Source organism: Siphateles boraxobius, unplaced genomic scaffold, assembly GCF_051911475.1.
Source record: "Siphateles boraxobius isolate OS27281-9 unplaced genomic scaffold, OSU_SipBor_1 26, whole genome shotgun sequence".
NCBI lineage: Eukaryota > Metazoa > Chordata > Actinopteri > Cypriniformes > Leuciscidae > Siphateles > Siphateles boraxobius.
This window is the reverse complement of record NW_027508876.1, coordinates 9,481,077-9,501,794: the sequence shown is the minus strand read 5'-3', so window position 1 is coordinate 9,501,794 and position 20,718 is coordinate 9,481,077. Positions and strand designations below refer to the sequence as shown.

Here is a 20,718-nt window from a genome sequence, read left to right as displayed (position 1 = left end):
ATGAGCCTATTAAATCTAGGCTTCCTGGAGGGTAAATTATTTATGGTTTACGTGACTATTTGGACTATAATGCTAAGCTGCTCCCCTTTTACTGTTGGGGAAGTAGAGAAGGACGTTTCCCCTAAACAACTTTTGGGGATGGCCACGCAGCTTGACCCACCACGGTCACCAGCACGATCAATAATGATGATCGCTAGTCCTGTACTTTCAGTACCTTCCAGTCCGACTGTTTCCACACCACAGCCTGTCCACAACAAGGCTGCCACACCAGAGTCTTCAGCCAACAAGGCTGCCACACCAGAGTCTTCTGCCAACAAGGCCAACACGCCAGAGTCTTCAGCCATGATGGCCGCCACGCCAGAGCCTCCAGCCATCATGACCGCAACTGCAGAGCCTCCAACCATCATGGATGCCACGCCAGAGCCTCCTGCCATCATGAACGCCACGCCAGAGTATTCAGCTGTCATGGATGCCACATCATTGTTTCTGGTTGTCATGAACGTCACATCTGAAGCTGTCAAGGCGATTCCTGGGGATTTGAGACTTGCTTCCAGCTTGGAGAACACTCCATTAACGCCGGTGCGAGCAGCTGGTATCTCTGCGGTGGAATCAAGTCTGGGGGTCCCACTGTCGACTGCACTCCACATTACAGCAATGGCTATTTTGAGTGTGAGTTCGCTCCAGAGCCTGCTCCAGCCCATGAGTCAACTCCAGAGCCCTCTCCAGCCTCAGAGCTCAGTCCTGTGTTGGTTCCAGCCCGTGAACTTCCTGTCTGCCTTGATGCGACCACGGAGGTCGTCCCAGAGTTTCCTGTCTGCCCTGATACAACCACGGAGGTCGTCCCTGAAATTTCAGTCTGCCTCCACACGACCATTGAGGTTGTTCCTGAACTACCTGTCTGCCACAATACGACCACAGAGGTCGTTCCCAAACTGTCTGTCTGCCCAGAAATGACCACAAAGGCCAACCTGGAACACCCTGCTGGTTCCTCTATGATAATTGAGGACAACCTTGAACTCCCAGCCTATTTTGACATGTGCCCTGAGGCCAACACTAACCTCTCTGTGCTCTGTGTTTCAGTTTTGTCTGATCAGCCGCGGTGGGCTCCAGTTCCACCAGATCTACTCTGGGGGTCTTCTGCTCCAACCTGGTTGTCATCTGCCCAGGCTGTTCCCACCCTGGCCACTTGTCCGGTCTGTGCCGCCCTAGCCACTTACTCTGCCTTCGTCTCCTGTTCCTCTTCCATTCCATGGACTTGGCCCTACACCCCGCACCCTGGTCCGCCTCGCTCATGGATTTCTCTGACCATGTTAGGAGCGTCTGAAAGCCGTTCCTTAGGTGGGGGGATAAGTCCTGATCACGAGCTGGAGTGCCCTTGAGAGCCACCAGTGGGCACTCCATCATGGACTAGTGTTCATTGCCATTCCATATAAGACTGATATGGATAATCCTCTACCCCGTTTCATCATCAGTGATTGTCTACAGCTGTTACTCATTAACTCTGTCTATAAAAGCCTGTTTCACTCTGTCCTTTATTGCAAGGTTGTGCCTAGTGTTACACTGCATCTCTGAGCGTTATTCATGATTTCATGTACCTTGGTTTTGGGGTTCTTTGCCTGTCTATTGGATTAGCCTTTTTGCCTGTGTTTCTTGCCTTGCTGTTTATTTGGATTGTTTGCCTGTGTTTTGACCCATTGCCTGCTGTTATGAGTATGTTTCTGGAGTGTACCAATAAATGCTGCATTTGGATCTTCACTCAAGTCTCGGAGCAGTTTGTAAAAAGCAGCATGTCTTACAAATCCATTACTATGCCAATCTCTATTACCATGCCAATCTCTCCGAAAGTTGTCATAACAGGTGTATATATATATATATATATATATATATATATACAGGTCCTTCTCAAAAAATTAGCATATTGTGATAAAGTTCATTATGTAATGTAATGATAAAAGTTAAACTTTCATATATCTTAGATTCATTGCACACCAACTGAAATATTTCAGGTCTTTTATTGTTTTAATACTGATGATTTTGGCATACAGCTCATGAAAACCCAAAATTCCTATCTCAAAAAATTAGCATATCATGAAAAGGGTCTCTAAACGAGCTATTAACCTAATCATCTGAATCAACTAATTAACTCTAAACACCTGCAAAAGATTCCTGAGGCTTTTAAAAACTCCCACCCTGTTTCATTACTCAAAACCGCAATCATGGGTAAGACTGCCGACCTGACTGCTGTCCAGAAGGCCATCATTGACACCCTCAAGCAAGAGGGTAAGACACAGAAAGAAATTTCTGAACAAATAGGCTGTTCCCAGAGTGCTGTATCAAGGCACCTCAGTGGGAAGTCTGTGGGAAGGAAAAAGTGTGGCAAAAAACGCTGCACAACGAGAAGAGGTGACCGGACCCTGAGGAAGATTGTGGAGAAGGACCGATTCCAGACTTTGGGGGACCTGCGGAAGCAGTGGACTGAGTCTGGAGTAGAAACATCCAGAGCCACCGTGCACAGGCGTGTGCAGGAAATGGGCTACAGGTGCTGCATTCCCCAGGTCAAGCCACTTTTGAACCAGAAACAGCGGCAGAAGCGCCTGACCTGGGCTACAGAGAAGCAGCACTGGACTGTTGCTCAGTGGTCCAAAGTACTTTTTTCGGATGAAAGCAAATTTTGCATGTCATTCAGATATCAAGGTGCCAGAGTCTGGAGGAAGACTGGGGAGAAGGAAATGCCAGAATGCCTGAAGTCCAGTGTCAAGTACCCACAGTCAGTGATGGTCTGGGGTGCCATGTCAGCTGCTGGTGTTGGTCCACGTTGTTTTATCAAGGGCAGGGTCAATGCAGCTAGCTATAAGGAGATTTTGGAAATCAGAAGATTTTGGAAATCTTTGGAAATCCATCTGCTGAAAAGCTTTATGGAGATGAAGATTTCATTTTCAGCACGACCTGGCACCTGCTCACAGTGCCAAAACCACTGGTAAATGGTTTACTGACCATGGTATTACTTTGCTCAATTGGCCTGCCAACTCTCCTGACCTGAACCCCATAGAGAATCTGTGGGATATTGTGAAGAGAAAGTTGAGAGACGCAAGACCCAACACTCTGGATGAGCTTAAGGCCGCTATCGAAGCATCCTGGGCCTCCATAACACCTCAGCAGTGCCACAGGCTGATTGCCTCCATGCCGCATTGAGCAGTAATTTCTGCAAAAGGATTCCCGACCAAGTATTGAGTGCATAACTGAACATAATTATTTGAAGGTTGACTGTTTTTGTATTAAAAACACTTATTTTATTGGTCGGATGAAACATGCTAATTCTTTGAGATAGGAATTTTGGGTTTTCATGAGCTGTATGCCAAAATCATCAGTATTAAAACAATAAAAGACCTGAAATATTTCAGTTGGTGTGCAATGAATCTAAAATATATGAAAGTTTAATTTTATCATTACATTATGGAAAATAATGAACTTTTTCACAATATGCTAATTTTTTGAGAAGGACCTGTATATATACACACATACACACTGTGAATATTCAACACATCGTCCAGGCCTAATGCTGACCTCTAATAAAAATAATCGGTAACTGTTACAAACATATAGATGCATTTCAGGATAACTTCTGCAGCACTTGGGACAGGAACTGAGAACTCCCAAGAAACAGCAGAACTGTGAAACCTGTTAGTCCAGATGCTGCGGAACAGATCAAGAGACTCGCGCAACCGGTTGGTGCTGTTGTCTTCCCTTATGACCATGTTATAACTGCTACTGGCTGCCACGAAGATGATGGCGGTCACATCTGTGAATACAGACAGGAAGAAATATATAATAGCCAAGCACACACTTAAAGAGACAATTCACTCAAAAATGTAACTTCTGTCATCATTTACTCTCCCTCATATCGTTCAAAACCCATAAGACTTTGGTTAACCTTCGAAACATAAAATTTTTATATTTTTAATGAAATGGTTTCTGTCCCTCTATTGAAAGTCCAGGTAACCAAATTTTAAAAGATCCAAAAATGTTTTTAAGATGTTGTCAAAGGTATCCATATGAGTTGAGCAGTTTAATCTTCAAATATTGTGAAGAGATACGATAACTTTATATGCTAAACATCATTTAGACATGCATACATATATATGGTAAACACGGAAGCGCTAGAACAAACCTCATTGGTTCTTGTGTGTGCATGATGCAAAAAAAACAATAAGGTTTGCTTAACTGCATGATGCATGCACAACTCACGCACAAGCTTATGTGTGTGAATGTGTCAATCATTGTTTCGATGTAAATAACTAATCTGTCATCACATAAAACTATTTCATTTCTTCACAAGAGAGAACGGGTATCGTCTTATCGGCCCCTAATTTAATAACAAATGATCTTTTAGACGGAAGTGAATCAATCAAAACTAACTTTAGCTGGAAAAAACATTTTTCAAGAACCACTATAAAACCAAACCAATCTCTGTTACCTTAAATTATATGTTTATCTCTGTAAAGCTGCTTTGAAACAATCTAAATTGTTAAAAGCGCTATATAAATGAGGATGAGGATGACAAGACAATGATTAAACCACTGAATTCATATAGATTTGTTTTACAATACCTTAAAGACCTTTTTTTGATCTTCTAAGTTTCGCTTACCTGAACTTCAATAAAAATATTTTAATGTGTGTTTAATTAAAGGTTTGGTAAGACATGAGGGTGAGTAAAGATGACAGAAATGTAAATATTTGGGGAACTATCCTTTTAACGTAAATACCATTAGTAACTTTTAGATATATTAACTATAAAAACAGGTTTCAGGAATTTATTTACGGAAAAAAAAAATTAAAAAATGTTTTACCACAAAGCTTGAGGAACATACAAGCTCACCATTAAAGCACTGAATCCATTTCCTCCTTTCATCTCTCTGACCACCCACATCAAACATACTGACACACAAGGAGAAAGAAATAAGATATGTTTCTGTATATCATCTGAAAAAAAATGTAGTAATTAAAATGGTGTGATTGCATGCAGTTCTGAAACATTAGATTTGAAAATGGCAAAAACAAGATTGGTGGTTAAAAAGGTTTTGAACACAAGTTTTAATACAATCTTAGTAAAATAGTGGGGTCCAAAGGTCTGTGATCACTAGTTTAAATGCTTCGGTTCCTCTCTAATGGACATTCACTTCTGAAATGTGTCTTTGCCAGTTCAGTCACATTCAGCACTGTCAGGGTTCTGTCAATTCAGCCTGGTTTACTCTTGGTTTGGTGACAGAGCTCTGACACTCCATCGTCTTGTCTTTGTGTGAGCGGGCTGTTTTGAGTTCGCTCGGGCCGTACACTCATCTACATGAAATGTTGAATGTGTGGAACCTGGTGTTTCAGATACTGCCACTTCAGTCTAGTCTGGTTTAGGTTCAGTGTCAGAGTTCCGACATTCATTCCCCATGGCTGTTTTCAAAATCACATACTTACCCCTACTATATAGTAGGCAAAAAACAGAATGCGACAAAAGTATGTCAAAAATTCACAGTACTCAAAAAGAGCAGGCAAAGAGTAACCGGATGGCATACTTCTTCCGGAGAGATTCTGAAGTGGGCATACGCTGGATGCTTTACTAATGAGGCCACGGGAAAAGATTTGTTAATGGCAGTGACGTGACGCAACTGACACTGGTAAGTCATGTGATAAAGCCAACATGGCGAATGTACAATGTTCAAAATACATTCATACTACACACATTCATACTATATAGAACATACTTTTTCAGCAGTCGTGAAGTAATTACTTATTCAAAATAGTACAAAAAAGTACAGAGGTTCAGCGTACATTCACTCACCGTGCACTCTTGTCTTGCATGTTTTGTTGAGCACCTGGTTTCTGTTTTCATTGTGTTCTGTGTACCATTCGGTTCATGTTTGTCATCAGCCTCGTGCTTTCATTTTGTCAACTTTTGTGTAGCATGCAGCTCATGCTCAACATTGGCAGAATGCTTATGTGTTCTTTTGTTTGGTATAGCATACGGCTCCTGTTTTTCATCAGCCACATGCTTTCATTTAGTCAACTTTTGTGTAGCATGCAGCTCATGCTCAACATTTGCAGCATGCTTTTGTGTTGTTTTGTTCGGTGTAGCATACGACTCGTGTTTTTCATCAGCCACATGCTTTCATGTTGTTATGTATTGTATGGACTAGTGACAGATTTTTGACTACATTCAGACTGTCAGTCCAAATCCGATTATGTGTCGATTGAAATCAGATATAACATTAGTGACTGTCCACATTGTGTATCACAACTGTTCAGATCCGATTTGTGTACATGCGGCTCTTTCATTTTCTGGAAAACTGCATTGGTTTCTATGGCAATGACATTGCGTTGGTAGGTATACGCCAAAAACAGCAACCGCAACAGAGGGGTTTGCATAACATCTGTATTGCAAATCCCTCTAGCCTTGCACTGGACAACTGTGTCTTAAGGCAGACACAGAAACGCAGGAGGTTGGTATGCGGGGCTTTATTATATGCTGACATCTCCGCCGGTTTCAAAACATGTCTCCATTATATTGTCATTTTCTGCTCGTCCAGCATTTTGCAACAACACAACCTTGTTTCTTCCATGCCGACTTTCACCATGTTTCATGTAACAACGTCTGAAGTTTATATTTTACGTGGCGTGAATAAGTCATATAAACCTTGCGAAATCCAATCAGAGCAGTCAGATTTCCAGAAATGCAATTTGAATAGGATTTCAAACCATATATTAGGCTTGGCCGGTATCCAAATTTTGATCCCGTCAAACCTCCTCCCTATTTTCCCGGGGTATACGGTATTACCGTGACTAATTAAAAATTATGACATAAGGCTCAGACAGCGTCACCAAACTGTTGGCTTGTGCCTACACCGTTCCGAAACTGAATACCAGATCGGGCAAAAAAAACAAAAAAAAAACAAATCAAGGCCAACCCGTGCACGTTGTGTCTGATCCCGGCTGACGGCATTAAATGTAATATGAGCCGGAGCCCTATTTAGACTCTACTATTTTTAATACGTGGGCCGTTATAATATGGTGGCGGCAAATAATTTTTTAACCCAGGTGCTGAGGGGGTGGTAGATATAAATACTATTTATAAATGAGCAAAAATGGGACACTTAATAATATTAATTATAATTATGTCTTAATTATTTTAATTATGACAATTAAAGTATTCATTTTATTAATTAATTTAAATTAAATTAACAAGCAACAAGCAAGAAGTGCATTTGTAAATCCGGTGACATGCGTCCATTTATTTTTATTAATACAACTTTTCTGTCAGTGCTGCAAAGATTAAGCTGACAATCGCCATCTCCTAGTGAACGCGCATATATAGAGGGAAATGCAAATCATGGATTACATAATCAGAAGGTATAGGCTAGCCTTTTTCTTTTTGTTTTGAATTGTTTCGTTTAAAGAAATTGACGATTGATATCATAGTGAACGCGCCTATAGAGAGAAATCATGGATTAATCAGAGTATGCTGCCTATATTTCTTTTCCTTTTGAATTGTTTCGTTTAAAGAAATTGACGATTGATATCTCCGTAGTGAACGCGCCTATAGAGAGAAATGCACATCATGGATTAATCAGAGAGTATGCTGCCTATATTTATTTTCCTTTTGAATTGTTTCGTTTAGAGAAATTGACGAATCGCCATCTCCATAGTGAACGATAGAGAGAAATGCACATCATGGATTACATAATCAGAGAGTAGGCTAGCCTATTTCTTTTCGTTTTGAATAGTTTCGTTTAATGAATTTGATGATCGCCATTTCCGTATGAACGCGCATAGAGAGAAATGCACATCATGGATTAAATAATCAGCGAGTGGCCTATTTCTTTTCGTTTTGAATTGTTTCGTTTAATGAAATTTCAAGCTCTATTTAGATATTGTCAGGATACAGGCACAGAGGCGGAGGTAAGTGAATTCAAACGTGAGTTTATTTACAATGATTCAAGTGACAAGGTGAATAGGCAAGGTTCAGGTGAAGGTGCGGTGACGATCACTACGTGCAGAGCGGATTCCAGGTGAGCAGATCCTCCTTTAGTTAGCTTGGCGTGAGCAGACACTGTTCATTGATACGTCTCCTTTTCTATTTCAGATACAGTAGCGGACACGGAGATCTCGGCGGGAACGTGGGACACTCAGACGAATCTCCAGGACTCGGGGAACATGGGACCAGGCAGGACTTCTGGGAACAGCGGGACAAGGATACAAAGGTGAGTATTTCAAAGGTGAGTATACGTTACGTGGTGGTTTTCAGGTTGACTTGGAGACTTCAGGAGACAGAGGGTAATGGTCTATTCCTGTTGGAGGCTTGACAAAGACTGAAGTGTGCATGGGTGTTTTGTAGAGCTGGGTGATGAGGTAATTGATGGTGCACAGGTGTGAGTGGTTAGTATTCCGGGGAGAGTGATCTTTGAGTGGTGGATGGGAATGAATCTGATTGATTCCCGACACTACCCCCTCCTCCAGCGTCCGCGCCAGCGGACCCAGGACCCTGACGTCGCGGGGGTCTACCTTGAGGCCGAGGAGCAGGTTTTTCAGGATGTTGTTCATGGAAGTCAGTGAGTAGCATGGGATCGAGGACGTCCTTACGAGGTACCCAACACCTCTCCTCTGGTCCATAATTCTCCCAGTCAACCAGGTACTCGAGTTGCCCACCCAGACGTCGGGAGTCCAGGATCCTTCTTACAGCGAAGATGGATTCTGCTTCAATGGGGAGTACCGGAGGATTCTCATCTTGCGCCAGATCAGTAGAGGGAACTGGAACAGGTGAGTGATGGGGCTTCAGAAGGGAGACATGGAATGAGGGGTGGATGCGATACTGGTTTGGCAGACGGAGCTGGTAGGTAACTGGATTAATTTGCCTCGTTATGGGAAATGGACCGATGTATCTTGGACTAAGTTTGCGACAAGGTAGTCTCAGCCGGATATCCTTGGTCGAAAGCCAAACCAGTTGGCCAGGTTGGTATTCGGGGGCGTTGCGACGATGAGTGTCTGCGAAGTGACTGTGGCGGTTTATGGCTTGTTGGAGGTGATGGTGAGCTTGGTTCCATACCCTCTCACTGTTCCGGAACCAGGCGTTGACTGCAGGGACTTCTGAGGACTCCCCGGACCACGGGAACAGTGGGGGTTGGTAACCCAGAATGCATTGGAACGGGGTTAAGTTGGTGGAGGTTTGTCGAAGGGAATTTTGAGCATACTCTGCCCATACGAGATAGCGGCTCCAGAGATACTGGTTGGCATGGCAGAAGGTACGGAGGAAACGGCTGACATCCTGGATTTTACGTTCCGCCTGCCCATTCGCCTGTGGGTGATACCCTGAAGTTAGACTTACGGTTACGTTCATTAATGCAAAGAAGGCTCGCCACACCTTTGAGATGAATTGTGGCCCCCTGTCTGACACAATGTCCTCTGGAAGGCCGAAATTCCGAAGACATGTTCCATTAACAGTTCTGCGGTTACAAATGCTGTGGGTAAGTTCTTCAGGGGAATCAATTTGCACGCTTTAGAAAAGCGATCAATGGCCACTAGAATACAGGTGTTTTCCTCTGAGGGTGGAAGGTCAGTCACAAAATCAACCCCAATGTGTGACCAGGGTCTTTGTGGAACAGGTAGGGGCATGAGCTTTCCAGCGGGTAAGTGACGGGGATTCTTATTCATAGCGCACAGGATGCATCCTTGGATGAAGGTCTTGACATCGCGGAGCATGTTGGGCCACCAGTAGCGGGTCTGGAGGGTGGAGCAGGTCTTGGTTATTCCAGGGTGACCCATCCCAACGGATGAGTGTGCTGAGGAGATTAGTGACATGCGAAATTCATCGGGTACGTAAATCTTTCCGGTTGGGCACTCTGGAGGACTGGGCTGGTGTCGGGACAACTCCATCAGTTGGTCGTTTAAATCCCACTGAATGGGATTGACAAACATCCTTTCTGGCAAGATATTCTCGGGTTCTTCGTGGTGAGTTTCGGGGGCATGTAGACGAGATAGAGCATCCGCTCGGACGTTCTTTGAACCAGGGCGATAGGAGATCTGGAAATGGAATCGAGTAAAGAAGAGTGCCCATCTGGCCTGGCGTGGATTGGGTCGCTTTGCTTCCTTTAAGTACTGGAGATTCTTGTGGTCAGTGAGAACCAGGAATGGGTGTTTGGCGCCCTCTAACCAATGTCGCCATTCTTCAAGAGCAAGCTTTACCGCCAGGAGTTCCCGATTGCCGATATCATAGTTTACCTCAGCAGGCGATAACTTGTGAGAGAAGAACGCACATGGCATAGGTTTGGGGAACGAGTTGGAGTACTGGGATAACACAGCTCCTACCCCAGTAGTGGAGGCATCAACTTCAACAATGAACATTTCCTCAGGATTAGGATGTCGGAGTAGAGGAGCTGTGGTGAACGCTGTCTTTAGAGACTGGAATGCGTGATCGGCCTCACCGGTCCAGAGCAGTGTCTTGGGCTTTCCTTTGAGGAGAGATGTTAGAGGGGCAGTTACCAGGCTGTACTGGTGAATGAACCTCCGGTAAAAATTGGCAAATCCAAGGAACCTTTGCAATTCTTTAACAGTCTGTGGGGTTGGCCAGGAAGCTATCGCCTTGGTCTTGCGATCGTCCATCTCTACTCCTTTTTCACTGAGTTGATAACCGAGGAACTCGACTGAGGTTTGGTGGAAGGAACATTTCTCTGCCTTAAGGAACAGGGAGAATTCACGTAGCCATTGGAGTACTAGGGAGACATGTCGTTGATGTTCCACTGGATCCTTGGAATAGATTAGAATGTCGTCAATGTAGATTATTACGAACCGATTCAGGTAATCTCGGAAGACTTCATCCATGAAGCTTTGGAAGATGGAAGGAGCGTTTACCAGACCATATGGCATAACCAAATATTCGTAATGGCCTGCTGGGGTGATGAACGCGGTCTTCCATTCGTCGCCTTCTCGAATTCGGATGAGATTATATGTGACCCGTCACAGAAACCAGGGACACAAGTCGGCAGCACAACTTTCGAGCAAAATGAGAAAGAAGAGTTTTTTTTCAAAATTGGTGATTTTCAATTTTTTGGAGAATCTGTTAATTGAAATCACGAAGAAGCCTCTCCATGTTTGAGATAGCAGTATTGGTATATTTAAAAGCTTACATTTTGAGGTTGAAATCGGCTTGTTTTCGGAGATTCTAGCATGCAGTAGGGGCGTGGCGTGTCATTGTCTGTGTGTATTTCCATACTGAATAACCCGGCGCTTTTGCCCCCGCCCTCCAAGTCAACCACATGGCTACTTATTATGCTGTGCTCTGGCCAGCTCTCTCTGATATCAAAATTCAATGAAGATGGATGCCGCAAAGATTGTCGCAGACGAGATGAACCGTCTGGCAGTTACACCGAAAATGTTTTCGCCGCACTTCGTGGGCTCGGGAAACTGAACCGGAGGTATGGGCGCAGCGCGCTCGCCCTCAGTGCTTCAATACGGCGGCTCGGCTCGCTGACAGCGGTGGCTGGCTGTTTCATATGTGACGGAGAATCGAAATAGAGGATGCAGTTAAGACCTTTGCTGCTGCGATGAAGGCCTGCCGTGCGTGTTTCTGAAATGTAAGTTAAGCTTCATTTGCTCTTTAGTCGTTATTTAAGATGCTGAACCTGCTGATGATATAATGTGCTTGCGGACATTTCATTTGTGTGTGTATACGCACATAAGAAAGTGGTGTAAAGAGATTTGCAACAGTAATTTGAGGAGGTGAAATGTGATTATTTGGAAAATTGCAGAAATGACTGCTTAAAGAAAAATGCCAGCAGGCATTTGCCTCCTACATAAACTTTAATATTGTTGACATTTTGGGCACACGAGCGTTGCGTACTATTTGCGCTATATGTAGGCCTATGGCTTATTGGTCTTTGTTTGTTGTTGTTGGTTTTGCGTTATATGTATATGGCATATTGGTCTTTGTGTGTTGTTGCTGGTTTTGCGTTATACTGTATGTATATGGCATATTGGCCTTTGTGTGTTGTTGCTGGTTTTGCGTTATATGCAGGCTATATGGCATATTGGTCTTTGTGTGTTGTTGCTGGTTTTGCGTTATATGTATATGGCATATTGGTCTTTATGTGTTGTTGCTGGTTTCGCGTTATATGCAGGCTATATGGCATTATTGGTCTTTGTGTGTTGTTGCTGGTACGTTGCAAATAGAGGGGCAGCACAATTGTTTTTCGCCTAGTGCGGCAGAAGTGCACTCATTCGAAGTGTAAAAAAAGCTGTAAAGCACATGGAGGAGCTTTACAGGGGGTATGGCTTATCTAAATGAGATGTAAATGAGCCCTATTGTCACCCCCAGCAGCAGAGACAGGTGAGAACTGCACAATCTTTAGCTCGTTTTCTCCTCTTTGAGCTTTTTTAAGTGCCTACTTTAAAATGGCCACAACTTCTCCAAATATTATCAGATTTCCACATGTTACACATCGTTGGAAAGCTTGGATATTACACTCTCAGAATCTATGAATAACTCAAAATGCCCCAGAACCGACTTGTGTCCCTAGTTTCCGTGACTGGTCACATATGCGCTTCTCAAATCCAGTTTGGTGAATACCTTAGCCTCTCGAGGTTGTTCCAGAGAGGAAGGAACCAGCGGGAGTTGATAGCTGAACTTCACGGTTATCCGATTCAGGGTTCTATAGTCGATACACGGACGTAGTCCGCCATCCTTCTTAGGGACAAAGAAAAAACTGGCAGCAGCAGGTGATGTGGAGGAGCGGATATAACCCTGTTTCAAGGCTTCTTCAATGTACTGTTGCATGGCTCTTTGTTCGGGGATAGACAGGGAGTAGATTCGTCCCTTAGGGATGGACTCTCCTGGAACGAGATCGATGGCACAATCCCAGGCTCGGTGAGGTGGTAATTTGGCAGCCTCGACAGGATTGAAAACATCTGCAAACAGAGAGTAACAGGTAGGGATGGACACTGACAGGCTTTCTGTGGGGCTTTCAACGGAGGTTGAGTTGACTGGAACGTTGCCGGGTATGTTAACGATGGGCGTGATCGCGAGTTCGGCGGTCCTAGACGCACATTTACAACCCCAAGTCAGTATTTTACCAGATTTCCAGTTGATATTCGGTTGATGTCGTATAAGCCATGGGCGGCCAAGGATTATATCAGTCTGACTGTTCTCTAATATGAAAGGTTCAAATAATTCATGGTGTGTGTCTTCGACACCGAGGATGACAGGTTTGATCTGAGATGTGACATACCCCTAATTTTTGGTTTCACCCGTCACTGCATGGATGGAGTACGGTCTGGTGGTGGCTGACTTCTCGAGCTGGAGTTTTTGACAGAGCTGTCCGGAAATGAAGTTTCCTGCCGACCCGGAGTCCACAATGGCTGTGGCAGAAACATGGAAAGTCGTGGATTTTAGGATCACTGATATCGTTAATGGGGCTGACACCGAATCGGTCATAAAGACAGAACTCACAAGCATTCTGGGGGGTCGAGTTGGACATGACTGACAAAAAAGTCCTCCCATTCCGCAATACAGACATAATCTTAGCTCTCGACGTCGAGCACGTTCCGCTGGAGACAGTCGGTGAGTATCCACTTGCATCCTTTCTCCACCTGCTTCGGATGGACCTTCCGCGGGGTACTGAGAGGTACTAGTGGGTCGTTGAGTTTCGAGATAGCAGCCCTGAGATCGTTGGTGTACGCGGAGAGCTTGCTGGATAAACTTTTCCACACCCAGGCTGTCATCATATATTGCCATTTGAAGACGGAGAGCAGGATTCAAACCACGTCGGTAGACAGAGATGAGCGCCTTCTCGTTCCACCCACTTGCGGAGGCTAGAGTGCGAAACTCCAATGAATTCTCAGAAACCGATTTTCTGCCCTGATGCAGTTGCAGTAGTTTGTCGCTGGTGGAGGAATCATCAACTGGTCGCCCGAAAACTTCTTTAAAATGGTCTACGAATTCCTGTACCGACGAGGTAACAGTGGATTCCTGTAACCACAATGTTTCAGCCCATCTTAAAGCAGCCTCGGATAACTGTTGGATTATAAAAGCAATCTTCGATCTTTCTGTGGGGTACAACTGGGTCTGCTGTTCCAAAGCGAGCGAACACTGAAGCAGGAACCCGTTGCAATCCTCCGCCCGACCGGAGAATGGCGCTGGACGTGATGCTGGGTTCGCGAAGCAAACCATAGAAGAAGTGGGGTCTGTGGAGGTACTGAGCGTCGGCTGACTGGAATTCACAACAGCGGTTGTAGGTTGTACAGGATTATCACCATGGCGGGTAGACTCCATCGCGCTGTTTCTTTTCCTTTGTAGGTCAAGCCTTCTGTCAGGATACAGGCACAGAGGCGGAGGTAAGTGAATTCAAACGTGAGTTTATTTACAATGATTCAAGTGACAAGGTGAATAGGCAAGGTTCAGGTGAAGGTGCGGTGACGATCACTACGTGCAGAGCGGATTCCAGGTGAGCAGATCCTCCTTTAGTTAGCTTGGCGTGAGCAGACACTGTTCATTGATACGTCTCCTTTTCTATTTCAGATACAGTAGCGGACACGGAGATCTCGGCGGGAACGTGGGACACTCAGACGAATCTCCAGGAATCGGGGAACATGGGACCAGGCAGGACTTCTGGGAACAGCGGGACAAGGATACAAAGGTGAGTATTTCAAAGGTGAGTATACGTTACGTGGTGGTTTTCAGGTTGACTTGGAGACTTCAGGAGACAGAGGGTAATGGTCTATTCCTGTTGGAGGCTTGACAAAGACTGAAGTGTGCATGGGTGTTTTGTAGAGCTGGGTGATGAGGTAATTGATGGTGCACAGGTGTGAGTGGTTAGTATTCCGGGGAGAGTGATCTTTGAGTGGTGGATGGGAATGAATCTGATTGATTCCTGACAGATATAGGCCTATCTGTCATGTCTGTGAGACATACACTGAGTTTCGGTTAATTTATGATGAGATTTCAATGCAAGTGACCGCGGCTCGCCAGCGCACGATCATGTCATGATTATGTTGTCTGCTATATTTAATTCTTATTTATTAAATCCAGGCACTGGGTTGATAAAAAAAATATTAAAATTAAGATACAATTTATACAAAACGAAATTCACTTTAAAGAAAGGCCTTTTACAAAATGAAACTTAATTAAGTTTCATATGTCTGACTCCCGATGCATCCCATCTTACTCGTGCTGTTCAGTTTTCATTATCAACGTAAAAAAAAAAAAAACATTATAATATTTTAACAAATATAAACTAATGCGCTTATTTAATGAACTCGGGGCAAAATGCATCCTCGCAGCAGTGAGTGGGTGGTTGTTTAGGAGATGCGACATTAGGTTAGAGGTGTTTCCATCTCTCGCGGTCACCTTTTTTATTGCAACATTTACAAATTGCCTCGTCAGTAATTACCGCCTCTCCCTTCTCTCTCTCTCTCTTTCTCCTCCACACTATCACTTGATGACAACTACATAAACATTTTTAGGCATAGAATAAATAATATTTATATAGTATATATAAGTGCCGGTAATGACGGTATTGAAGCTGATACTGTTGCTATTTTAAGACCCCGCGGTATACGATATTACCATAATACCGCCCAACCCTACCACATATGATTGTAAAGTCAAGTCAAGTGACCGTTTATATAGCGCTTTTAACAGTATAGATTGTTTCAAAGCAGCTTTACAGTGAAAATAGGAAATTAAAGTAACAGAGATTGTTTTGGCTTTAAAGCAGCTCTAGAATAAAGTTATTGTCTAGCTAAAGTTTTGATTGATTCACTTCCGTCGCAACGACCATTAGTTATTAACTTGGGGGCCGCTAACAGAAAACCCTTAATGCGATTTGGCCGCTCATTAGCACAAAACAGTGCCTGGTGGCTCAAGAACGCAAACCATGAAATAGGTTCCAAAGTACAAGCTTTGAAAAATCTATAATACAGATTTTTTTATCGCTTCAGCATAGCCATGTAAACTGGAATTATCCCGACAACTTGTTATCTGTACAGAGGTAAAGGGAAGGGAGGGAGGCCTTCACAGTGGATAGACACTTCAGGACTGCGTTGTCATCGCGTCCAGGTGTAGGTCCTTCATCAGATCCGGATACGACCTGGATCTGACGGACTGTGGTAAAGCTCGGGATAAACAGAGAGACTAATATTAGCGTTGCGCCATCCTTCTTATGATGTAACAAGTACATCAGGATTTATGGGAAGTGTTCCTGGTTCCTGCTGACCTAATCTATGCAGCCTAACATTGAATTATAGAGGTCTATAATGTATTATTTGTATGCTAGGTCAAAGAGATGTGTTTTTAGTCTAGATTTGAACTGACAGAGTGTGTCTGCTTCCCGGACAATGTTAGGAAGACTCTGTTACTTTAATTTCCTATTATCACTGGAAAGCTGCTTTGAAACAATCTATATTGTTAAAAGCGCTATATAAATGAAGGTTACTTGACTACTAGCGATATAACACCAAATATAGAACATTTATTCACAAGACCAACGCGTTAATAATCAAAAAGAAACTGATTAACGTAAGCTTTAAACTGCCTGCCTTCAGGTGAAGGCCTCTTTGCCTTCAATGAATCATTAAATTTTACTAACAATGGTCACCAGGCGTAGCCTGTCATCACAAGTGCTTGACAGACACTACTTAATCACTGATTATTTAATCAATTAGACAAGATTTAAATTTATTCAAATGTATAATTTTCTTCCAATTTTAACAAATCCACCATCACCGTCTAGAATAACAAAAGATAAATTAGCAATAGTTAACAAGAAATCACCAAAGATTATTGGTAACCCTTCATTTTACAGTACGTGCACTTTCAATGTACTTACAGTGTTCTTACCAAAAAATAATGAGTAGTGTAAGGTAACTATATGGGTTAAGTTAAGGTTTAGGGGTAGGTTCAGGGTTAGTACCTAGTTAGTGTCATGATTCTGCCCTCTTGCCCTCAATTTTCCCTAGTCGTGAGGCAGGATCATGACAGAATCATGTTTTGTGTGCAAGCACATGGCTTAGTGTTCGGTCATGTGCTTGTGTTGTCTTGTAACGTAACCCCGCCCCCTTGTTATCCTTGTCGGTTTCACCTGTCCTCGTCATTAGTGTTCCCCTATTTCCACGGTTGTCAAACTGGGGTACGCGTACCCCCAGGGGTACGTGGACTGATTTCAGGGGGTACGCGAAAAAAAAATGTCCAGAGAAGCTAGACCCAGGAAGGGGGGCTCTAGCTTCTAGCTTGTTTTTGGAGGAAAACTTCAGTCAGCTGCCATCTACACATGATCAACTAAAGAATTGACATCTGCTGTTACTTTATCATGCGGGCGACAAGTCTCCAGCCCAAACTGTGAAAGCTATCCAAGAAATGCTCCACTGTACACTCAATCCCCATCACATAAGACATTTGGCAAAGAGAGTGCAGAAATATGAGCACCACCTCACTCGTTCAGTCAGACATGGACAGCTACACAAAGGTAAGCATGACCCCATATACTGTTTTTTTCTTCAATAACTGTAGCTGTATATGTAACTGTTAATTGCCTGAAGTCTCTAATAATATTAATCATATAAATTGAGTACTATATTAAATCATACTTGCTGATGATTCTGGAATATGAGTGTTATCAGCAATGCATAATAATAAAAATAATTGCCTCCATTTGATTTTTTACAGATATGCCTTGAAGATTTTGTAAAATTCACTGCAGTCCCTGACATGCCTGATGTTCAAGCTGATGTAGTGATGTCTGAGGATCCCAGTCCTAGTACGCCTTCCTTCCATCACTGATGTTGTTCCCAGCCCAGCCCTTTGATCTGAACAATGGTCAGCCTCCCCATGGTGTTGAAATGCATGAAGACCCAAGTCTGCCTTCCACTGGAGATGTTGGACCCACTGATTCGGATTACACATTACACACACCAGATGTTCAATCAACATCGAGTGAAAGTCCAACAACACTGATGAAAACAACGAAGTCCCAGGCACCCCTGACACACCACTATCTATTCGTTTCTTACAGTGAAAGGGTTTGTTGACACCAAGGAAACTTAAGATGCAACAGACATTAGCTTTTGTTGCAAGACAAAGAGCTGAGATGAAGCAAAATCACTTGAACAAAGTGAAAAAATTAAGAGCTAAATTGAAGGCACCAGCACTACAGGTTGTACAAGTAAAACATCTCAGACAACTTCTGAAACTGAAAGATGCATCATTAGCAAAAAAAAAGACTTAAAAATTGCTGAAATTCATTCCAGATACTCCAAACTAGCCAAAGTGAAGGAACTTTGTGATGTTAAAGGACAACTAACAAAATTACAAAAAATGCACAAACGTTTAAAACATCGCAATAAAACCTGAAGGAGGACAGTTCGGGCACAAGGATTAAATGACGGACAAGATGCTACCATTGCTCAGTTTGCAAAGCGTACTGGTGTTGATATCGGAGATGTCCCATATAGGAGCACAGTGGAAATGATGTGCCGTGAACTTGGCACAATTTCAGATTTTCAAGTGGCTGAGCACATGCTAGAGAACAAGGATATGACATTAGGTTTTGATGCAACAACTCAGGAGGGTGTACACGTCAATTCAATAAATGTAACTTCATCTGACAAGTGCCACATTATTGCAGTTGATCCTTTGGCTGGGGGAACTGCAGAGGACTATGAAGTGCACATTAATCAGTCTGTAGACAATTTGGTTGAGGTACATAGTGCTTGTTTACAAAGCTGAGAAAATAAAGGACAACACGGTAGACTTTCCAAAGGTAAGGTCAGAAATAGCAGCATCTGTTTCATTCTATGACAGACAGGGCAGCTTTTAACCATGCCACCATTGAACGATTAGAGAATTCCTGGGGCAAAAAATGAATGAATTAAATTGCCACCTACATCCACTAGGAACTATTGCTACTGAATGTCGCAAAGCATTGAAGCAGAAGGAACCATCTAACATTGTGAAGAAGGTTTTGGGTTCAGATTGCATGACCAATGATTTAGAGCTGGGCTTGAATAAATTCAGGTACAAAGATGCAGCTGGGGACCCAAAAGGATTTGTGCTTGCATTGTCTAATGCCAAACTGCCTCGAGGTTTGCTGCCAAGATACAGAGGAAACAGGCACCATGTTATGTTCCTGATCTGTGAACGGCTTCATGAACACAGAGAATTCTTTGTGAAGTTTCTTAACGGACAAACCTTTTCATGCAACAGGCTCAGAGGTGCCCTCCAACATGATTTTCAAAGTCCTGTTGCAATGGTGGAGATTCAGGTGCTTGGTCTTTTGGGGAAAGTGCTGACTGGGCCTTGGGTTCGAGATTTTACAAGGGCGCAGCCTCTGAAATCAGTCACATTGAAGGTTTATTCATGGTAAAGGAGGTTCTAGACAGGTTAGAAGTATTTTCACAAGATCCTCAAAAAATTCTCTCTGTGACACATATGTTTGGTGCTGAGCTGTCCAGAAGTCCAGAACTTGAGGCTCTTCTGGTGGAACCTGTGGACAGAGATGTCTTTGTCAATGATGGAAGGATGTATAAATGCAGTCCACAATGTCCTCACAAGGCAGTACCAGAGGTACTTTAACATGGATGTAAACGATCAGCTGAAAAAGGAAACAGAAAGTGCTCGTTTACATAACATTGATGCAGAGCAAGTGATGGCCATGTTTTCTGCTCTGAAGGACAATGCCTCGAATGCCACCTTGTGCTGCTTCTCCTGTAAGATTTGTGCTCAGAAAAATAAAGTACTGGATTACCTGGATGGATTAACATCTGAAAAAAGTGAAAAACTGATTAAAGTTGCCATAACAAATGCAAAGAAACAGAGGCAACGGAGAAGAAAGAACTGAAATTCAAGAGGAAGTAATGAAGAGACTTGCAGCTAAACAGCAGCAAAGACTGGAAAGTGACAGGAAGAAGCTGGAAGCAAAACTGAAGAAGCCAAACTTTGATTTGAGCATTGAGTTCCCTGAGATGGATGAAGACTGCAGATTCAGTGTTGATGAAATTGTAGGGGGCAAGGATGTGGGCAGAAGGATATGCCACATCTGGTTTGACAAGGACACAAAAAGTGAAACCATGTATTGAATTGATAAATATCTGAAGAAACAAGGAGGCACATATGCCATTGGCTATTGGCTTGAAGGACAAAATTATGAGGATGATGCCACTGATTATGAAATTTCAAAATACCAACTTGCATCTGATTTGATTCTGAAAGATTTGACCCTATCTTAATGTGGGTGAAATGTAATGTGAATGTAATACATAAAATAGTTTTTATTTACTTACATGAAATAGTTTTGTATTGAATGTTTTTAATCTAAAACTTGTAAAGGAGTTTAGATACGAAACCCTTTGGTAAAAACAAATGAGAATAATAATGAGTGCGATAATCTTTGGCCAATTTTGGGGTTATTAGCGATCGTTTGTCAGTATTGCAGCAATTAGTTTGTTCTGTTTCACACCAAAAGCTCTAAAACAGTCATTACACAAGGTGGTACAAGTACACTGTTGTATTTACAAATAGTTTTAAATCTTTATAATTTTGTTTTTATAAGTGCTGTCTGAATAAAGAGTATTATTTGGTGTAATTAGTGTATTTCACTTTTCAGAAGTAGAATATGTAGAGGATATGGCAAACAGCTAATCCTAAAAGATTCAGGTCAATATCTCAAAAATTAAAGTTATAGCAAAAAACAT

The 20,718-nt window shown here is 42.9% G+C and overlaps 1 protein-coding gene across 2 annotated transcripts in view; it reads right to left on the bottom strand.

The window, feature by feature from the left end:
- Positions 1-20,718, bottom strand: part of gnal (guanine nucleotide binding protein (G protein), alpha activating activity polypeptide, olfactory type) — a 179,089-nt gene that overhangs the window by 32,520 nt on the left and 125,851 nt on the right. The window contains exons 8-9 of one of the 2 annotated variants that reach the window (XM_077244361.1): positions 4,877-4,935; positions 3,679-3,799 (exon numbers count right to left, since the gene is read on the bottom strand). The exons of the other annotated variant lie outside the window; for it this stretch is intronic. Of the exons in view, the coding sequence (XP_077100476.1) occupies positions 3,679-3,799; positions 4,877-4,935 (180 nt within the window). The remainder of the gene's footprint in view (positions 1-3,678; positions 3,800-4,876; positions 4,936-20,718) is intronic. 2 annotated transcript variants of the gene reach the window in all.